General features: G+C 37.6%; 1 protein-coding gene across 2 annotated transcripts; it reads right to left on the bottom strand.

Moving 5' to 3' along the window:
* Positions 1–334: 334 nt before the first annotated feature.
* On the bottom strand, positions 335–22,282 carry cerk (ceramide kinase). 2 transcript variants are annotated; one of them, XM_056748491.1, is made up of 13 exons: positions 21,958–22,282; positions 12,850–12,981; positions 12,566–12,688; positions 11,963–12,088; positions 11,161–11,227; positions 10,365–10,510; positions 8,918–8,992; positions 6,659–6,811; positions 6,467–6,572; positions 5,972–6,042; positions 4,361–4,566; positions 3,405–3,625; positions 335–2,051 (listed from the first exon to the last, which is right to left on the bottom strand). In XM_056748491.1, exons 1-13 carry the CDS (start codon positions 22,106–22,108, stop codon positions 1,964–1,966), a joined length of 1,665 nt encoding a protein of 554 aa, XP_056604469.1. In that variant the 5' UTR covers positions 22,109–22,282; the 3' UTR covers positions 335–1,963. The 2 variants fall into 2 exon arrangements, with proteins under 2 accessions (XP_056604469.1, XP_056604468.1); XM_056748490.1 differs by having other exon boundaries at positions 12,850–13,008.
* Between the last annotated feature and the right edge of the window lie 335 nt (positions 22,283–22,617).

A 22,617-nucleotide genomic window follows, 5' to 3' on the forward strand; every position in this document is an offset into this window, starting at 1 on the left:
GGTACATTGATATTATAATTTCCCCATGAAGTGTACTTGAACTTAACATTTAATTGGAGTTCAATTATTCTTAGTAATCAAGCCATGCATCCACTCCAAACGGTCAAAATGCCATGCCAAAATGCAAAAGTTGCCCTTGTCTATGAAAACCATAAACAAGGATAAACGGTCTGTTATATTTTCCTAGATACCATTCCATTTAAAAAAAACTATTATGAACATGCCAAGAAGATTCGGCGTGGATATCAAGATTTTAAGTAAACCAGTTGAGCCTATAGATTATTTGTTGCTTGGGAGTTTGAAAAGAACAAACAGGGCAAGTAAACAATTTCTTTCAATTTAGTTGGATAATCTTTATTTAAGTTTTTTTTAATACAATCAAATTAACATGTAAAGTCTTACATCTTGTAGCCTGCAAGATGAATTATTTTACAATGATAATTTCAGTAATTGAGTTCATTTAGGAAACTACAAGCCAGCATAGAGTGACACTGAAAACACTCAGCACAAAGATGAACAAACTGACACAAACCATTAAAACATGCAAAGTATCCACATAACCACTGTGGTCAATGATATAGCCATAAATGACCAGCAGGTGCCAGCCAATTTTCAAGTGATTTAAATGGGTTGGGAATATCTTTGGATACGCAGGAATGCTGGTGTCACAGTATGTATTAGGTTTGCTTACCTCTAAAGTGTGCTGGAAAAGAGTTTTTAAAGTCAAATACACGACAAATACTGATCAAACAAAGAGAAAAAGCCACATTTGTGTGAAATATTACCAGTACACTTCTTTGACATGACATAACTCTTTCTTCTAGTCAAGAAGGATGTGATCAGTATGTTGCTTGCATAGTGGCTATACAAACTGTGTATCCTACAGAAGGACCATTGGAAATCCATGCCCTCAAGGTAAAGCTCAGGGAAACACTTAAAAAAGGACAAAATAAAGCAGCTGACATGCAAAAGAGTAAAAAGCAATTTCTTTTTGCTTTTCACTGTCTATCATAAACTCTTTCCTCCTCTGATACTGAGAACAATAAGAACCTTCAGAAGAAATAAGACATCAGCATTCATGACAAACACAAATTCATTACAATGGGATAAAAGATTCCCAGAGGCCGTAACCCAGGAAGGCAACGCTACAGAATTTTCATTAAACATTCTGTTCGATGGCTAAAACCAGCCGTACAGATACACTTACCCTGCAGTGACATTGCGTTGTTCTCAATGTTTGTAGGTTGGCTCACTATTGCTACAGTACATTCAGATGCTTGAAATGTCTAGGAAATATAACTGACCATGTAAAGACCAAGTAAAAATATATTACAATATATCACGCAATCTGTGTCTTTGGATACACAGGCATTGGTCGGAAGTGCCCTTTCTATAGTAATAGTAAATATATGCTCATAAAGCAGGCTGTTACAGACCTTGGAGAAATGTGATTCGAAGTAGGCTACATGACGAATGCTAATTCATGCTTTAACAAAACTGTTTTTCAAATAGAACATTAAGTTAATTTGTTCTGTGTGCACAGAAAGCCAAATAAAAGGTAGGTACCAGAAGGAATGTGTTTCTAGTTTCAGGGATCCAACTTTGGGATTGAACTAATGCTACTCTCAAGACCAGCTTGATCTGTGGAAGACAAATGCTGACAACTCCGACAAGAAGCTCTCATACACAGCAAGAAAAATAACCAGCAACTTCTTCAGAGAAAGTAATGCCAAGAGGAAACGGCTATATCTATCTTATCCAGTTCTAATAAAGCTTTAAAGCCTGCATGAAGACACCATAAAGATGCTTTTCTCTCCAGCTCTGCGTGTTTCCTCAGCTTTATGTGAAGTATCTGACAATAACAGCATTAGAAACAGCGTGACATTATGCTCGGCTGAAAAGGACTCTGGGTTTAAAGAGTTTCGATTCTTCACGGTGCAGCATGAGGTTTCTCGGGTGACGTCTATATTGCGCAGAGAGCGTACGGGTCTTCGAACACAGATTGTTCTTCGATGCCTCTCGCAAACAGCGTAATCAGCTGACAATGGACCCTGAGAGAGAGTGGAATAAAAAAAGAGAAAGAGATGAGCCAAACTAAATGAATAAAGGTTAAGGTTTGCCTATGTAAAACTTAACAGTAATAAGACTTATTTTGGGTTTTGTATGGCTATGCCATGTGGTTTCTAATGTGTTCTCAGTGGGAGCTAGGACGTTGTTTAAGTTATTCTGGGCAATCGCTTTAGCATTGCTAGGTGGTTCCTAGGGTGTTGCTCTGTATGATATTCTGGCCTCTAGATTTGACTCCTGCAATGCATGTGTTATACGGCAGCCAAATATTATGTCAACAGTTTGGCGCCACTTGAAGCAACGTGTAAAAATTGTGACAACAGAAATAAAGCTTGCGTAGCTAGAATTGCCGGTGTTCTCAGATTTGTTTGGTGCGCTTAAGTTTAATACAAATTTGTTAAATCCCTAAACAATCATATTAACAATACTTGACCTACCGTATCAATAAATGCCCGCCTGTTCTAGTAGGTAATAAATGGAACGTTGTGTTGGGTAGCAAATTTTGTACTAAAATCTATACTCCGCTGGGAGGTTTGGGGCCGTTTAATTTCCTCTAATTCCACTCAATACTCTGGAGGTGAGTTTAGCGCTCGGGCGAAGGCTTTTTTTCTGCAGTGGTATCATCATCAATTATCTCAACAGGTTATTTGCTTACTCATTCGAGAAACAATTACTGGAGCTGAAAATGGAATAAATGAATGGACTTCTATTTTAATTAAAGGAGGTGAGCCTTTAATAGTGAGAGGTCCATTAAATTAGGAGCGTTTCATGGCTACGCATTGTTGACAGAAAACAATGGGGCGTAGAGGAAATGATGCGTTCAAGAGAGCCGTCATGCCACATAAAGGAGAAGAACAGCTCGTCTTCACAAATACAAGAGAGGGACTTTTAATAACATCTTTCCTCAAAAGACGAAAAGTCCATTTGTTTAGCTGTTTTGTATTCTGGTGCTCACAAAGAGCTTTCCTGTCCTAGAGAGCGAGTATATAACAGCTAAAGCTATTAGTGATAACACTTTTAGACAATTTTCATGGCGGAATCCTCTCGACAAAATTGCACTATTATTTTTATCTCTTTAAAGCTTTTTTATGGGCGTGTAGCCATGTACTAAACATATACTATATAAAAAACATTGCAGGCTAAGACCTCAAAAAGCTACTTGATAAAATAGCAAGATGTACATTTCTATATTTTTTCATCTCAATTTTATTGCCAGTTAAATTTGTGTTGTAACTTGTGACTTTCGTATTAATCTAAAATGTGGAAAAAATATAAATAAAGAACAAGTAAATGTGTGTTGCAGAACGGCATTTTGACCAAGAAGGTGTGTGTCCTACCTGACTTGAATTGCAGAGTGAGGAAGGATTTCTCCATCACAGTTCCAGTTGCTCTGGGCTTGGATGCAACCGCAAGCTCTATGTTCCCTACATATCTGACTGAGAAATCGCTTGCTTCCCACACCACTCTCTCTCAGATCCACCTCTGAGTCACAGTCCTGATATCTGGGTGTGAAGTGGAACTGTCTGACCCGGTACACCTCCACGAAAGAGTGATCAAACTGTACGAATAGAAAGAAAAAATTCTATCTCGATCTTGTATTAAATAATATAAAACAAAACTGTGAGTTGGTTTTGGTTTAATGAATTTCTTATTACAATAAGTATTTTTTTCTAGTTTGGAAATCTAAATTTGATGGAATGCTCAAATCACAAATTGGTCAAGAAATGTATTTCCTGCAACAAATAAATAATAGCACTCTACAAAAACATACTGTATTAATATTAAGGAAGTATTAAGTTGTTTTACCTTTATTTAACATTTTGCAGTGCTTTATATTGCATTTTAGTATTAACGAAAATGTCCGTAACATAAAGGAAAATGTACTGGTAATTTTTTTTCGGTAATGTTTTTTTTTTGTAATTCTAAAATGCAGTCATTGCAAGTTTTTTTTTTAACAAATATATTTTAAGATTTCAGAATGAAACTGCTATATGTTTATTCCCTTTATCCATCACATTGCCCTTGGAAAACGATGTGCGAACTGTGTGCACGTTTTGATGATATCCCAAAAAATTGGATATTCATTAAATGTTCTTATTTGTGTTCCTACAGAATCAAATGCGCTTGAGTAAATCAAAGCATAATCTGGACTAATGTAAACTAATTGTTATTTAAAATCATGGGTCTTTTTAACGATTGATAAAACATTTATGGATTTGTGTCATCTCTTTAATTAAAATTCACTACACATTTTGACTAACTTTTTTGAAGATTAATTTTGAATCTCAGGTACCTGGTCGTCTTTATTGGTGTGGCGCAGAAGATGGCGCAGGAAGTCTAGGCGTGAGCATTTTCTCACAAGGATGAGGTCAGCGGTTCCGTCTGCGAGGTGTGCTGCCGGCGACAGGCCTTTAGGACTGCGAGGACAAGCGCAGCTCATGCTGGCAGCATTGATGGCCAAGAACTTCCCTCTTATTACTGTCCAGTCGTCCTTGCGCTCTAAACACACAATGCATAATTATTTTATATTATGGGTTATTTGATTTCTAGTTTTTCTCTGTCACACCAAAGGACACAATGGTATATTTGTCAAGTACCCATATATTAATTCAATCTGTCAGTGTCAATATAAGGACCCTCAGGAATAAACTGCATTTAAAATGAAATTGCATTTCCACTTTTTGCATTTACTTTTGTAATATTAGATTATTCTTGGGAATGACTTGGGAATTCGTGTCACGTGAGTGCGTGAGACCAATAGAAGATCAAAACGTAACAGCGTGACCTCTCGGTACAGAAATGTTAAAAATGTAGGAATCGATCCCACCCATTTTCGTACCACCGTATGAACGAATTTCGCATGCTCAAAGTCAAGTCCTACAGGGGCATTAACGCTGCACACTATTTACATATGACATAAAAGTGTGTGTTAGTTACATAGTCATTCACAAACCAATTTCAAGTAAATTTATAACTGTTTTAATATTAAATAATTGTATTTAGTCTATGTCCCACCCAACCCCCTTACAGAACCTCTACGGCCCTAATACAAATAGGCAGTCTACAGAACATACGACAGTAGTGTTTAGGCCTGTTTATATCAATGACATTAACAATAAAAATATCTTTTTTACGTAAAAAGAAAAGTCCACACAGCACCTACACAAACAATAATGCTAATTTAGTAAGAGCTATAGTTATCATTCTTAGTGTGTTCAAGCTATTAAACAATATTTTAATATCTGATGAGTTAAATGATTTAATGTCTTAACCCTTTTTCGAGTCATTATTAGACTGCACTGATTCATGGTAATACATCTGTACATTCAGTTTCTGCTCTGAAACGAAGAGAAAAAGCACAAAAGGCTCAGGCGGAAACCTTCCGTCCATGTGAAGCTGATGCATTAATTTTCTGATGAACAGCCCTTTAACTTTCCGCAACACTCATTCCCTCATTCCTCCCAGAAGACTCTATTTATGCCACACAGTCTAAAAGCTCTCAGGAAATCATCATGCACAAATGCCAATTTGGGACTGTGAGGGCAGGGAGTGTGTCTGTAAACAGCACTTATCAGTGCTCAGGGTAAACACACAGAATGCTGGGTAGCCAAGGTGCCAGTTGTTTGGAGGGTGCTGAAAGACAGAGATAATATGCTGTGCGTGTGTGTGTGTGTTTAAGCGATCAGTCCGCCGCCAGCTTGAACCATTTGGCCTAATGTTCACAAACAGCATGCCAGGCAAGCCGACAGATGGGGGCATTACAAATCATGGCTGGAAATGCACTTTGTTGGCCTGTACTGTGGTGTGGGTAGCACATTCACGACAGAGCAGATATGAGACCTTCTTTTCAATGTCAAGCTCAGTTAAACAGTGGGATTCAAAAGATTCCCAAAACTATCCTCACCAGCATCAGGAAGATTGTTTTCATCTTTGCTGACCAGTTTGTCAGATGAGGGTCCCCGACAGATATTACACCTGGGAGCCAAGAGGAAAGGTTTTTAAAAGTGCATGGTGATAAAGCTTAAAGAGATAAAAATAATCAACCAAACTATCACTTTTATTCATAAAAACAACTTTCCCAAAAGGCTACTACACTTTTATTATAATAAAACCATGGTTAATATTTGTAAGGGCTCTTAGAGCTGTGGCATGGAAAAATGACAAAATCTCACATTTCAAAGTATTATGACTATACAGCTAGCACTCACATTGTGTACACTGTAAAGACTGAAAAGAACTTGTCCTCCTAACATATACATACAAATTTACACATTAATACATGGACAAACGAAATTCTGCTAAGAAATGGCTTCAGCTGCCATTTTTACAAATATGTATACAATGTATAATAGAACGACCCAATTAGAATGTTGTTGTGCAATTTATAGACAGTATTTACCCAGATCGACACTGGAATTTGTCTCTGGGTGTTCCTGAATTTCCTTCAGCAGGTAAAAAGGACACAGTTCCCTCGTAATAGCGATGCGACAGAAATGTTTTTACACCTGTACCAAAATAATTTCCATTTAAAACTGCACATGGATAAAATGTGTCTTTTTTAGTCAATTCCCTGCAATGATATCTTGCGTACCTGAGATATCGTAGCGGGCGGGCCCCAACCAGCGCTTTCTTTCGCTGTCTGTCAGCACGTCCCCGTAGAACCCATAGCCCAGCAGCGACACAGAGTAACGTAGAAAGGTATCGTTGTCGTGCACAGAACAGACGTCCATCGACTGAGAATCACCTGTGGGAAATGCCAGATGGATTTAAGAAAAAAACAGGCTGATAACATCAGTATTCTGTGCTAGGAGACCTGAACAATGGAGCACACTGAAGCAAAATTAGATCTCTTTCTCTACCTAAATTAGTTTTTTGAAAAGCTTTATTTCCATCCAGGTGTTATGGCTGGAAAAAAGCAATGAGCCACTCGAGGCAGTGATTTTATCATAGTTATGGGGCTGTTAGGTGACTCATGAATCCTGTCAAGAAAATGTCTGGGTCATATTTCAATATCAAAAGTAAACGAAAAAATTATATTTTGCATAAAGAAAATGAACCCTATTTTAAGACCATTAGGATGTTTAGACAGCATTTAAATAACAAACAAACATCACCCTCACCTGTTTTATATCAGTTCTGCACAGGTATAAAAAACAATATTACTGTAAACAACAAAACTCTCTGTCATGTCATTGTTTAGAATATTTTAAATAGTGGTGGGCATAGATTAATTTTTTTAATCTAGATTAATCTAGATTAAAATTGCTCATTTGAATTCTGCCGAAGGCGACATTTTTTTTATCGCGCGATAAGAGTCTCACGTTAACGCAGCACGTTAACGCCGTTAACGGCCAAACACTAATTTTTAATGACTTAATGTACTACATAACCTTCAATAACACTGCACCATTAGACAAAAAATTTAGGCACAATTCCTGTTAAGAATGTGTTGATGTTTGTATGAAAACAATCAAAAATTGTCTTTTGTGTGACTGTGATGAACTTCTTGGAATGATAGAAAGAGGAATTACTAAATTTAGTTGTGAACAAAGATTTTTAGCTATTATTGGGGTGTCCTCAATTAATTATCAGTTGACAAAGTATTTTCCCTGTCTAACAATGCGAGTCAAATATAGCCTCACATAAACTGAAAAAACTTGTAGAATTCCCGGTAACTTTTTTTAAAGTAAAGTTTTCTGCTATAATTCAAGTACAATTTACTAACCAGAATAAAGTCTACTTATTAAATACATTTAGTTTTTGTTAAAATATCAAGTGAATGTTACTTTACACTTAACAAATTACACTGAACAAAAACATTTATCTAACTCCCACTTCAAGGATCACTTACCTTCATATTGAAATATACTTTTGTTTTACAACATAGATGGTCAAGTAAGAAAGGACTGGCGGTCTCAGTAATTCATTAGCACAGTTACTGCTCAATAAGTGAACTAATGTCTTCACACTTCATGACTAATGTTGTGCCTCCCTCAGCCTATAGGCACAAGCACCACTCTTATGAACAACGGTAACAACTTAAAAAACCCAAACTTAGAAACAATACCAAAACTCTCTTAATCTCACAAACAAGTTTTCTTTTTACAGAAAAAGACTAAAAATGACCGAAGCAGATACAAAGCATGCTGGGACTACAGATGAACTATCAAGGTAGTGATATCTACAAAAATGATTAATGTAGTCTCAACACAAAATAAATAAGTAAACTTAATTAGACCAGTTTAAATGGGTTTAAAACAATAAAATTGAATTGGATTTACTTAATAATTTGTTAATAATTAAAATTTGTAGATTTATTCCCAAGATTTGAACGTTATTTTAACTCTTTTTGTTTAAATAAAAACAGGAACATAATTATATTAAGTATATTTTAATAATTTATTTTCATAAAATCTACTTAGGCAATGAAACCAAACCATTAAGTTAAAAAACAAAAGACACAAAACATTATAAAACTGAAAGTTTAAATTCTAAATTCTGATTTGATGAGCCATATCTGAATTCATAAATCCGTTTAATTATCTTTTGATGTGCCAATATTCAATTTCTTATAACATTCTTTTTAAGAATTTGCTTTATTTTCTGCTCGCAGACTTTATAATAATGGTATAGATATAATATGGCATGAATGGTAAAAAAGAACTTAAACCTTTCTAAGGTTATACTGTCATACTAGCCAGCGCTATCTGACAGGTGCAGGCAAAGAACCCAAACTTAACAAGCATAAACAAGCATGTTTTGGCTCTGAGATATTGGTCGGGAAAATGTCACACACACATTTATTGCTATATATGTGTATCATATTGCAGATATGGAGCTGTCTGCTTACCCACAACGATGTGCAGTGCTGAGGTGACAGGGTCATTGGAGCCCACCGTGGCATAGCATATACAATCAGTGGAACCTGTTTCAGAAACACATTTCATGGGTCAGGGGTTCAGAAACAGCCTAAATCCATATCTCATAATTCACTCCGAAGGTTAACGCATGAAAATCATTCTTTCAATTTCAATTTCAGTGGCATATGGGTGCAGCAGCCATCTAACTTTCAATTGCCAACGTTAACTAAACATCAGAAGCCAATGAAGTTCTTGGTCTATTCAAGCCATGCGAGAATCACATTTTTCGATCCTCTTTATACAGAATAAAATGACTGTGGCTGATGCATGGCAGGGTACTTTTATATAAAGAGATGAGATTTTAGATAAGTTCAGGCCTTTTTCCATCTCATATATGCTCGCTGATAGTCTAATTCTGCTTCCTTAAATTGCTTATATAACCACTACAAGCCTGAAGGTTTAAAAAAAATGTCTGGCATTGTACATATTGACAATTTCACCTTCTATTGTTACCATAAAGGTGAAAAATAAATTTGAGTTGTTGAAACAATTAAATCTACTAAAATGTTGATGCCAAAGACAAAGTACAGTGCCTGCACTATTACTAATTATTGATAAAATATGTTTTTAAATATATTTTTGTTGCATATAATGTGGTATTTTAATATGATGTTACAGGCCAAAATATATTGGTTTAATCATGACACATTTTCTACTATGATGCAATACGATGGTGATACTATATCATTGTACCACCACGGCACAAGTCAGCTTTTATTCAGAAGTCACTTGAATCAAGCTGTTTTGGGATGTGTAGTTATCTGGTACCATGATAAATAATGACCAGGAGCTGCTCTTGCAAACTGTCCTTGTATGTCTGGACAATGCAAGATAAGGCCATAAATAAATTGAATTATACACACCGATTGCAATATCGATAACAACATGGACTCCTAAACTCTTTTAGGAGTCTCCCATTGTCAGGTTTACATGGCAGGCAGCAATATCAGACAACACGATTTGATAAGTCGCATTCATTAAGTTATCAAGGGTTGCCAGAGCTCTAGTGAATGACGCTACAGTGCATGACAACATCCTTATCTACCTGAGCTTTTTTTAGGTTTGTCAATTATTAATAAGACCTCAAGTATTGAACATTTTTTCTAGACTTTACAATTTAAATGTAGCACTCTATCTAGATCACCTCTCTGCATATACATCGAATACGAGCTGTCTACTGCCTACATAGGTTCCTACTTAAGTAGCACAAATATTGCACTTCACAAGTTTGTTTGCTGTAACGATACACAGAATGATCAAAGCTTCCAGACACAAAAGCCTATTATATAAGGATTACATTAATAAAAGAGATGAAATCTATGCTACAGAAATGTATCGACTAAATTGACATTCACAGATTTGTGACACTAGACCAACCTGCAGGAATGATTCCGATGCGAAGTTTACATGGAACGAGGGTGTCCTTCATTGAGTTCTCATCCACACCTTCGTCCCTCTGTGTACGGGAGACAAGGCCATGCACAATCTCACTGAACATGCCATCTCCACCGACACAAACCACACTGCAGGCGGAGAACATAAAAATGGATGACACTTGACCAACGTGAAGTCTGTTTAAAATATGTCGGAGAACAAGTCCTGGAACAATTCACTACACAAAATTGTATTATTCTCTTGTTTGTGACATGTTGACAAAATGCCAGCATATAGCTCATACAATTTGCCAGTTTAAGAGTTACATTGACATGTGTAAAAATGCAATGACATTAACAGTACCAGCAGACTTTTCAAATAGGTTGTTAAAGAGTTAAAGCCAATCATACAGTTATGAGGGAGCTTATATAGTTATTCCATGGCAACTTGTAGGCCTGTGTGACCTCAATATAAAAAAACGAAAGCATGTTAAATAAACAATTTGTTTCCCCATATCAAATACTGTGAATTATTACATTTTAGTGTTAATAAACAGATTTCATAAATAAAAATTGCCATTCAATTTCACTCAGAAGAATCAAATTTTTTTTGAACATAGCCTCTGGCCTGGCTTTGATGCAGCCACCATGTTGCATTATTGTTGTCATTTTCCGATCTGCCTGAAGTATACTGCAGCAGTGCTGGACCAACGTGCATTGATGTACATATGCATTCCACGCAGGGCAAATTAGTGGTCGCTACACATGAATCGTGATCTCACAGCATGACACCCACTTACCCATCATACTTCATCAGATCAGCCTCTGTCTTCAAGTGGTCCCTGGCATGATTTGGGCGCTCTGTAACTATAGAAACAGAATGGAAAATGCATTGTTAATGGGACAAGACAGCGAATCTGAGAAGGGTGGACATCATTGTTCATCTGGCAGTTAAATTACATTTTTCTAGTGCCTTAATGGAGACTATCAATCAAACTACGCCAAATGATATAGCTATAGCTGTAATAAAAAACAATCCCTGGTACATTCCATTACTGGTTCTTCACCACCAACACTGATGTAAAACTGTAACTTGGAGGTATGTATTGAAAATGAATGAGGCCTAGGATAGAGCCCTGTGGAGTTCACTGATGATATATGCCAAAGGTGATGTATGGAGCTTATTAAACCATATTCAGAACATCTTGTTTGGTGCCTCTAATGATTTGGTTTGAATGGAATTTGTCCAGCCAGACATGCGTTTACCATTTACAAAATGTTTGTGTAGTCGTAAAATAAAACACTTAAGCAACTGCTGAGTAAGCTTGCAAGCATCTTCTCTCATAGCCAATATTCAAACCACCCAAACCAAGGTCTTCATCCCTCAAAACTAATACATAATGGATGTCTTTGCATTCATATGTTTATTGACTATCACAGTTTGCATTATGGCCAGCTCTTGTGATAGATGGAGCTGTAAATAAAATCATATTCTTGGGACGGGTTGGCAGGTGGGGCTATTTGCCATTGGAGATCTATTTGCAAAGCATAAAAGCTCATTTTTTATTTAAATGTTAATGCAGGCAGCTGACGGGTCCTCACCAATCACATCAGTTGATATAGAAGCCTGGGAAAAGATGGGGGCCACTTTGTGATCATAAATCTGTTTCCCACGTTGTTTTCCTCCGTAGGGGTTGATGTACACCAGCAATTGCTTTGGTCGATTGGCTGCAAAATGCAAGACACAGGTTGAGCATTACAAGTTTCTGTCAAAACTGCTTCATTTATTTGCTTTTGACAAACTCCCTCTAATGAGAAGAAAAAAAGTAATGAAAGAGAAAAGTAAAAACTTTTCAAAGGTCTGGTACTTACAATACAAAAATAACACAATCATAATACTTAATCATTACACTGTGTATAAACATACACTTTATATATATCAACATTTAAATTAAAAGTTGTAGTTGACAATGAACTAACATGAATAAACAATATGTATTTGTATTAACTAAGATTAACCAAGATTAATAAATGCTGTAAAATGTACTGCTCATTGTTACTCATTGTTTCTCATTTTAAAATAAAAAAAAATCCACAATGAATCTGTAACTATACTCACACAGATCATATTTTTTAAGTCAAAAGCAAAAAAATTGAATGTAGGCTACTCAATATTAATTAGAAGAACTGATCATAATGACATACTTAACAACGCTAGCTGTTCTCTGATAGTTTGTACCCAGAGCAAACATAGTGCCAGTTCAGGGCAGTGAAAGGTCACTTCGCTGCACTGCCAGCAGTGCTGCCTTGTCCTCTCCACATAGGAAACTATAAACCAAAACAAATATGAAACCCTTACTTCATCATCTAGCATAAAGATGACCTTTATGATCAATTACATTCAGATAACCATGCTACAGTATAGATAAAACTTAAGATACAAGCTCCACGTCTACTGTTATCAGGTAAAAGATAAGCAGCTGTTGTACCTGTGAAAGCGTGCTGGCAGGAGTCTACTGGACTCTGAGGAACCTTCTGCCATTTCCCAGTGTTTTCACTAGGAGGCTCATCATCTTTTTCCTGCACAGATATGATCTCGCACATTGGAACACAATGACTACCTGTATAAAGAAAACCAACAGGTAAACCTAGAAAATGAGATAGTAGCACTGTTCCAAAACCTAAGCGCTTTTCACAATTTTTCTTTAGAGAGAATCATTCATCTGTGGAGAATACCACAGAAAATTTTGTATATTGCAGTATTCTCAGTAGGATGTCCATTGATTAAAGTAACTTGGCGTTTCGGACATTTCTATCCACAGTAATTTCGTTCAGAATCAGCTACTTAGGTCGGCTGACTCGATTTCCTTCTCATTCATTCCCGTAGCGTACAGTACATTACTCTGTTGAAGCCCAGCGTCCATTGACTTCAATGGGGCTGCTCTAAACAGTTTTTTTCAGTGCTTAGAAACAAGACGGTCATTGGATAATGCTGCGATTATGTCCCTCCCACGGACGCTCAGCGTCTCTGGGACGAATGGAGGAGTGGGCTGGCCCGGACTCAGAGCGTCTGCGTGATGATTGGAGGGTCTGTCATCTCTTTTTAATCCACTTTTATGTCCCAAAGCGCTCGTTTTTTGGGGTCGACAGCTTATAAAAACGTATTTCTTGTTTGTTTTTTTAGCTTGTTTGCTATACACATTGTCACATATCAGCTTTTAGACTTTTTTTTTTTATAAATCATAAATCAGGAGGCGGCAGCTTCTCGCAATGCAAAGAGACAGTTGGTGTGGGCGTGGGCGTGGTCTTCAGATTATGACGCGTATCACTCTGTGTCTCCATTTCCAACTCAGTCCCATCGCGGATTTTGCACGTGTAGTCGAAAGACAAACTGCTGCAACCTTCATCGTATATTTCACACAATTTCACACCACATTCATTGTTTCAGTTTAACATAATTCCCACATTTCCTCCCGTTGAGTTAAATATAAATATACAGTTGAAAGAAAAAGTATGTGAACCCTTTGGGCTTACTTGGATTTCTTCATAAATTGGTCATTAAATGTGTTCTGATCTTCAGCTAAGTGACAACAATAGAGAAACACAGTCTGCTTAAACTAATACCGCACAAATATTATACGTTTTCATGTTTTTATTGAACACAACATGTAAACATTCATAGTGCAGGGTGGAGAAAGTATGTGAACCTTTGGGTTTAATAACTGGTTGACCCTCCTTTGGCAGCAATAACCTCAACCAAACGTTTCCTATAGTTGCAGATCAGACCTGCACAACGGTCAGGAGAGATTTTGGACCATTCCTCTTTACAAAAGTGTTTCAGTTCAGCAATATTCTTGGGATGTCTGGTGTAAATCGCTCTCTTGAGGTCATGCCACAGCATCTCAATCGGGTTGAGGTCAGGACTCTGACTGGGCCACTCCAGAAGGCGTATTTTCGTCTGTTGAAGCCATTCTGTTGTTGATTTACTTCTATGCTTTGGGTCGTTGTCCTGTTGCATCGTCCATCCTCTGTTAAGCTTCAGTTGGTGGACAGATGTCTTAAGTTTTCCTGCAAAATGTCTTGATAAACTTTGGAATTCATTTTTCCATCGATGACAGTAATCCGTCCAGGGCCTGAGGCAGCAAAGCAGCCCCAAACCATGATGCCCCCTCCACCATATTTCACAGTTGGGATGAGGTTTTGATGTTGGTGTGCTGTGCCTTTTGTTCTCCACACATAGCGTTGTGTGTTCTTTCCAAACAACTCAATTTTGGTTTCATCTGTCCACAGAATGTTTTGCCAGTAGTGCTGTGGAACATCCAGGTGCTCTTTTGCAAACTTCAAACGTGCTGCAATGTTTTTTTTGGACAGCAGTGGCTTCCTCCGTGGTGTCCTCCCATGAAGTCCATTCTTGTTTAATGTTTTCCTTATTGTAGATTTGTCAACAAAAATGTTAGCATGTGCCAGAGATTTCTGTAAGTGTTTAGCTGACACTCTAGGATTCTTCTTCACCTCATTGAGCATTCTGCGCTGTGCTCTTGCAGTCATCTTTACAGGACGACCACGCCTAGGGAGTGTAGCAACAGTGCTGAACTTTCTCCATTTGTAGACAATCTGTCTTACCGTGGACACATGGACATCAAGGCTTATAGATATACTTTTGTAGCCCTTTACAGCTTTATGTAAGTCAACAATTCTTGATCGTAGGTCTTCTGAGAGCTCTTTTGTGCAAGGCATGGTTCACATCAGACAACGCTTCTTCAGAACAGCAAACTCATAACTGATGTGTGTTTTCTATTGGACAGGCCAGCTTTAATCAACACATCCAATCTCATCACATTGATTGGACCCCAGGTTGGCTGACTCCTGGCTCCAATTAGCTCTTGGAGAAGTCATTAGCCTAGGGTTTCACATACTTTTTCCACCCTGCACTATGAATGTTAACATGTTGTGTTCAATAAAAACATGAAAACGTATAATCTTTGTGTGGTATTAGTTTAAACAGACTGTGTTTCTCTATTGTTGTGACTTAGATGAAGATCAGAACACATTTTATGGCCAATTTATGAAGATATCCAAGTAAGCCCAAAGGGTTCACATACTTTTTCTTTCAACTGTATATATATTAGATCCTTTGTTCATTAATTCATATAGTCTGAACTAGCCAGCTAGCAAACTGCACACGATCGCAGACAGTGCTAATATTGTCGACCTGATTTGGCAAAGCCATTAGAAAGTCTTCCTTACGAGGAGAAACTTAGAATTAAACAGCAGGGCAGATCAACACCTAAGATTGATTTAGTGCAAAAGATAGGGAAAAGTAACAGGTTTTTTCAGCTCTCCTGGTATGACAAAGTTAGCTGGCTGACTGGAAGTACTGTGAAAAAGAAAATGTACTACTGGCCATGTCTCTTGATGAAACCATCTCATGGATGTGTTGTTTGGTCAAAATTGGGGTTTGGAGATCTGTCAAACTTTGACAGGGCATATAAAAGGCATGAAAATAGCAATGAACATGTGAGTGCATGTGCAAGATTAAGTTGCATGGGCAGGATCAGGGTTGAGCATGCAATCAATGAAGGTGCTCGCATTCAAGTGGCTAAACACAATGAAACTGTTAAACAAAACAGGGCCTTCCTAAACCGTCTTATTGATGTGACATCCTTGAATGGTCGGCAGGCGCTGTCATTTAGGGGACATGATGAGAGTAGTGAATCATCCAACAAGGGGAATTACAGAGAGTTCACCGAAACATTAGCTAAATATGACTCTGTCCTGTCCACACAATTCGAGTCCTCAACTATGTTTTCTGGTATGTCACACACTATTCAAAATGACTTGATCTCTGCTCTTGCAGCCACCATTTCTGATCAGATCAGAGATGAAATTCAGGATGCTCCCTTTTTTGGATGGCAGGTGGATGAAACCACTGATATATCCTGCCGTGCCCGACTATCTGTCATTGTTCGCTATGTGGATAGTCCAGGTAAAATTCAGGAGCGCTTCATTGGATTTTTTGATGTTTCTGGGGGGCGAGATGCTCAGTCCGTTTTTGATGTTTTAAATGAGAACATGCAGGGCTACAATTTTAAGGATAAGCTTGTGGAACAGACCTATGATGGGGCTGCTGTCATGGCTTCAGCTCTCAATGGTCTGCAGGCCAAAGAGAAAGCAATAGCCCCCAGTGCAATGTTTGTGCATTGCTATGCACACAGACCGAATCTGGTGCTGTCACAGGGGGCCAAATGCTTGCCTGAGTGCAGATTTTTTTTTCCATCACTCTCTAGGTTTGCCACATTTTTCTCAAAATCCACAAAGAGGACGTCTTTTCTGGAGTCTGCAGGCTGCTCATGGTTGCCCAGAAAAGCTCCTACTCAATGGAATTTCACATCACGGATAGTGAGCACTGTGGCAAACAATTATGATGGCCTCCTGCAGACATTTGGTAACATCATTGCAGATACGACAATGGATGATGATACACTGGATTGTGCCAAAGGCTTCGTGAGGAAACTGGAGGATTTTGAGATTGTGTTCATGTTGTACACATATGAACAAATCTTCTCTGAGACTGATGAACTCAATTCTTTTCTTGCAGTAAAGAACATCCATCGCTCTCTGCTGGACAATATCAAAGTGGTCTTTGATATTGTCCAGCAGAGAGCGATGGATGTTCTTTACTGCAAGAAAAGAATTGAGTCTCTTCTTGCATTTGTCAAAGAGAAGAGGTCAGAGGGGGCTTTCCAAGCTGTTTATGCCAAAGCAGCAGATCTCACATTAGACCCAAGAGATGAGCCCATGAGAAAGCGCCGTCTGACCCAATTGCAGAATCCTCAAGAGCGCTACAGAATTCTGTACATGGCCATCCTTGATAACATCTTGGAGCAGATTCCTCTACGTTTTTCAAATTTGGAAAGTATGCTTTTCTTAGAATTAGTCAATCCAGGGAAATTTGATGACATGAGACAAGTATTTCCAGAGGAGGCCTTCCAAAGTGTCCTGAAAAGTTATGGCCATCACTTTGATTCAGGGAGACTGAGGTCTGAACTTCAAGTCCTGTATTCAGATCAGGACTTGCAGAGTAACAGGGGAAAGCTGTCTGATTATTTGGTGTTCCTTAAAGGCATGGAGTTGGACAGTGCAATGCCTCAGCTTTACAAACTGTTCTCATTAGTGGCAACAATTGGAGCTACATCTGCAGGTGTAGAAAGGAGCTTCTCCTGTTTAAAGCGGCTCAAGTCCTACACCCGTAACACAATGGGCCAAGGCCGTTTAAGCAGCCTAGCTCTGCTGGCCATTGAGAGGACACTGGTCAAGTCACTGGAAAAGACGCCTAGTTGGTACGACAGGGTTACACAGCATTTTCTTGAAAAGGAACGTAGTGCAGAATTTACATATAAATAAATGGACAATTTTTATGATTTAGGCCGAAAATGAGCTTCCCCTCTTTAAAAGATCAGCAGCCGCCACTGGAATACACCAAGGTAAAAGCGCAACAGGCTTTAAAGGGAATGGTCTGGTCTCTTATTAGTAAGACTCTTATTGGTAAGACCGATTAGACTCTTAGTGGTTTATTTCATGTTACGCCCAAAACACACCCACGGCTCATTACGAAAATAGGCAAAACCCTATTGGACCATGTGCCCTGTGCGCGGACCGTTTTTCCCGTCATTAAACTAGCAAAAGTGCCATGCTCTTTAGATCATGCGCTTTTAGACTGTTTAAATATGGTCCAAAGTCTCTTCAACATACAGATTAGAGGAGAAAATTGTTTTGTCATTTTGCAACAGAAACATTTGCAGGCAAAAAAATAAGGACTGGTCGGGCTAATGTTTACAAAAATGCTTAAGAGTTTTGGTCTTTTCTCAGAACATGGTTAAGTGGCAGCTTCATTTTGTTTGCGTATGCTGTAAGACACTATGTAAATGTCAGTTTCCATCTAAGCAAACCATCAGGGATTTTTTGCATTCTTGACAGCCTGTGCCCAAATGACTTGAGTCAGCTTGTGTTATGTTACGTAATGCTTCCTAGATAAACCCACGGGAGAGGAAGTTAATGAGGTATGACCTTGTTCAAAAGATCAGAGAGTTATGTAGACTAAAATGAAGTATAGCTTAAAGTGTCACGAAACCTCCCCTTTGTGCTACAGTCTACATCACTGTCATTTTTTAAAATGCAATTAAAATGGGCGTGAATGCTGTGAGAAGAAGACCAGTTAAAAACCGGCAAAGGTTCCGGCATGGGAGACTGGCACTTCAATCACAAGGCGCTGTCATAGGAGAAATGTCTTCTCATTGGTCAAGAAAACACAGTCTCATGAATAATAATGAGACACCGGCCCGTCATCGATGTACTATAGTAGATCGTAACGTCACATCCTGATAAACAACCTGATAAAGGTTTTATGATACTTTTATATTAGTATGCTATTGTACAATGCTTGAATAAATCAAAATAGGTAATCCATTAGAGTTCCAAACTCTTAAAAAGGCAGATGTCTGCAATCATAATTTTCTGCATAGCTTTTTGACATCTACTCGCCTCGTCATCATAAAATGGAGATACTTTAACACAGTGTTGTTTCAAACAAAATATTGTATGAAATATTTTATTTTCTGATAATGAAATCTTGCAACCATGCAACCATATTATGGAACATTTCTTACTTCAGTCTTCAATTTAAACCAACCTGGCATAAAATGTACAGAAATTCTAGACTGAGATGTGTCACTTGAATTGAAAACTTTAGAATATGTCATATGTAGCCAGCAGCCACCACCAGTGTGTCCTTGAGCAAGACACTTTACTCCATGTTGCTCCAGGGGGATTGTCCCTGTTTTAAGTGCACTGTAAGTCGCTTTGGATAAAAACGTCTGCCAAATGACTAAATGTAAATGTATGTGTGAATACTGCAGATTAGGCTAGCAGTTAGCAATGTTTTTCCAATTTAGAATAACTTGGGGAACATGGATGAGTGGTTAAGCATCTATTTATCGTTCTCATGCTGTCATGTTTCTGTGTTAAATAAAGCAAACTTTTAAATAAAGGCAGCAAACGAGATTAAAGAAAATCCCACTGAACAATAGTTGACATTCCAAGGTCTATTATTGATATATTTAGGACTGATCTCCCTCCGAAAGGAAATCAGCTCACTATGACGTTTGGAACATATAGTAGCTAATGTTTGTGATTATGTTGAACAAATAACTAAAACATTTGGTAAAATGAAGGATTTTACTAATGCAATATCGCTCGAGAAGTCGTGCATGTAGTGTTCTTATATCTTCATGGCCGCAGGCAATCACAGCCAGGCAGATATAAGAACACTACATGCACGACTACAAAGCGATATTGCATTTATACATCAGTTCGACGGCACAGGTGTTTAGATATACCAGAAACAACTTCGGAGTGTCTTTAAAGCCCTCCGGTTGTAATGGAAACTACTTTCTTCCGCCACGAATCCAAGCTCAACATAACAGTTAAACCTCTGCTACTGCGTACAAACAATCACGTCTTTTAAATTTGCGCTGTGCTGAAAGAGACTTTTAAAAGGAAACTCGCCAAGAATGTGTTAATCCCATTTCTATTATCTTGATCAAACAGATCTGATTCGAGAACTAGAGAGAACTGATGTATAATATCAGTATAATATGACTAGAATGTTTGCCTCGTTTTCAAGGTTCCTCTCGTCACATTTCAAAAATATATATTGTGTTTTATTGGACATAAGCAAATCTCTTTTGTACAAGTAGATAACATTTTATTTAAAGTTAAGCATAAATATAAATAAATAATACACAGATTGGTGTATATCTATAAAACATTTAATATTAAGCATGGTAATGATTTGAAAACATAATACAATATTATTTTCACTAAATTATGCTTCCAGATCATGACCACAGCTGCTTTCATACTGTAAAATGTGAGCAGCATCTTTGCATGTATAAATCACCATCGAGACAAGCTTGGGATTTGTGAGGTGGGGTGGTGCGAGGCCTTACAGACTTTTCCATAATAAGTTTACTCAGCTCCAAAAACATTCTCAAGTGCTGTGTTTGAGCAGCGTAACACAGCATTAATTTTTATGTGACCTTTCCAGCAGACTAAACATTTGTTTAGTATGAAAAGGCTCTCCACAAATAATGTCTTTTGTGTCCCCTCTACTCTAGTTTCATGTGCTGAGAGAAAACTAACTCGTGGTGAAAGCGGTTAGATTACACAGCAGATGGGTGAAGTACACTACATCAGCTCTTCACAGTAAAAACTGATGCCCATATAAGACACCATGCTTGGTATCTATTATTAATTAATAAAAGGACAGTTGATTAATGGCATTACTTAAGGCATACTCATTAACAGCATCAAAACATTTACATTAAGACAATTGGCAGACGCTTTTATCCAAAGTGACTTACAGTGCATTCAAGGTATCTATTATTTATCAGCATCTGTGTTTCCTGGAAATTAAACCCACACAGTTTGCATCACTAAAGGAATAATCAACCAATTGAGTGAAAGGAAACAAACAACACTAAAAGTAAAACAAAACAAAACAAAAAAAACAAAACAAAAAACAACGAAAACAATGTCAATATAAATAACAGAAATTATAACATTTATATAACTTTGGATAAAAGCACACCTAACAATACTTGTGGCATACTAACTACCTTATGCAGGGTGGAAACTTAATTTCAAATGCATCATGCCCCTGAGGAAAACATCCATCAGGACTTTTAAATAAAAGCCTGCTTTGTGTAATGGATCTTGGTATTGGAGGTCACCTAGTTCTTGGCGCCTCCACAGATGTATTACGTATCATGAGCTCATGTGCCTAAGGCCTACAGACAAATGCAAGATTACCAAAATGACTGATTAACCACCCAAACCTGCAGGTAGTTAATCCCTCACGGACAGCTAGAAATGTATTAACAATCATAATATTTAGCAGAACAGAGAAATTGGGAAAGTACTGTGTGGTAAAGACAGGTAAAGACAAACAATCCAATTCCTCAAAATGATCAATAACCCCTATGACCTTCCAGCTGAGCCCAATAGCATTACACACACACTCTTTAAAATACATATACTAATAAGAGTGTATGCATAAGTAATAGTTGACTAAAAGATCCCAGGTCAGAGACTTCATGTTTTTTTTAAAGAAATGTCTGGAAACATACTTAAAAAGTTTTCATAACGAAATATTTTGTGTTATTAATAGAAATTTAAACAGAAGCAAATGGCAATGCATTGTTGTTAATGTTCACATTGAAGGTTTCATCTTCAAAACCTTGAAACTCCTAGATTCTTATAAAACATTATCTTTACCACAAAAATTCTGTCTTCGGAGCATGTGTACATTTTATCTTTTATATATAACTATTGTTACATCTGGGAAATTACACAGTGGTGCAGCATGCGTCCGCAGCGGACCAAAATGCTGCGTGATACGCACGCGCTTGTGATTCCCAGACGGGTACAATAGGTAGGGAAGGCAGCTCACCATGTTTTGAGACATAAACAATTCCAACAAAGAATAGAAGCGCATCTTGATGTCTATGTCTTGTTATTGTATCAGATATGTAACTCACCAGCTTTGACAGCTCCATATATACCGCGTCCGGTGTGTTTTTTGGTGGTTTGTGTCTCTTTCCACGCGAGAATCGCGCAGTTTAATATGACCTCATAAGGTCTGAGCTGAACAGAAAGCACAGAACACAACAGACGCGGCTGCTTCTCCATTTCTGATGTTAACAACAGACACACATTAGTTATCTCACTTTCATCTTCACGCCGAAATTACACCATACCTCAATGACGTTTCAAATCATTATGAAAATAAATATAATCGCTCCTATGTTGCTTGTTTTCTGTAAACCGTTTGCTTACATAGCGGGATTTTTTCTTTCCTGTCAAAGTGGGGGGAGCCTGAGCAAATGCGTCACACTAAATGCTACTGTAGGAGGTGCGATGTACATGACTGACACACTGACAAAAAATTCACACAGTGTATTATTATACATAATTATAAGTTAGGTCATATAAGATGTTTTCAAAAATTTCCACAAACATGTTATGCTACATTATTTCTGGATCATTTCTGGATTAATGTGTTCTTCTGAATGATAGTACACTGCATTATTACATTTTTACGCTTAGTGTGTATTTTATAAAACTATGATTGTTTTAATTATTATTATTAATTCGTTTTTTATCTTTTCACTTCTAAATACATCATGCTCGTACAGTGT

Source organism: Triplophysa dalaica, chromosome 5 (genome assembly GCF_015846415.1).
Source record: "Triplophysa dalaica isolate WHDGS20190420 chromosome 5, ASM1584641v1, whole genome shotgun sequence".
Classification (NCBI taxonomy): domain Eukaryota; kingdom Metazoa; phylum Chordata; class Actinopteri; order Cypriniformes; family Nemacheilidae; genus Triplophysa; species Triplophysa dalaica.

Excerpts from the sequence above, each read along its gene's own strand:
- cerk (XM_056748490.1), bottom strand. The coding sequence starts at position 22,108 with ATGGAGAAGCAGCCGCGTCTGTTGTGTTCTGTGCTTTCTGTTCAGCTC. Across the intron at positions 6,812-8,917 it reads AGCACTGCACATCGTTGTGG|GTGATTCTCAGTCGATGGAC; the intron begins GTAAGCAGACAG and ends CATTTCCCACAG. Across the intron at positions 6,043-6,466 it reads AAATTCCAGTGTCGATCTGG|GTGTAATATCTGTCGGGGAC; the intron begins GTAAATACTGTC and ends CTTGGCTCCCAG.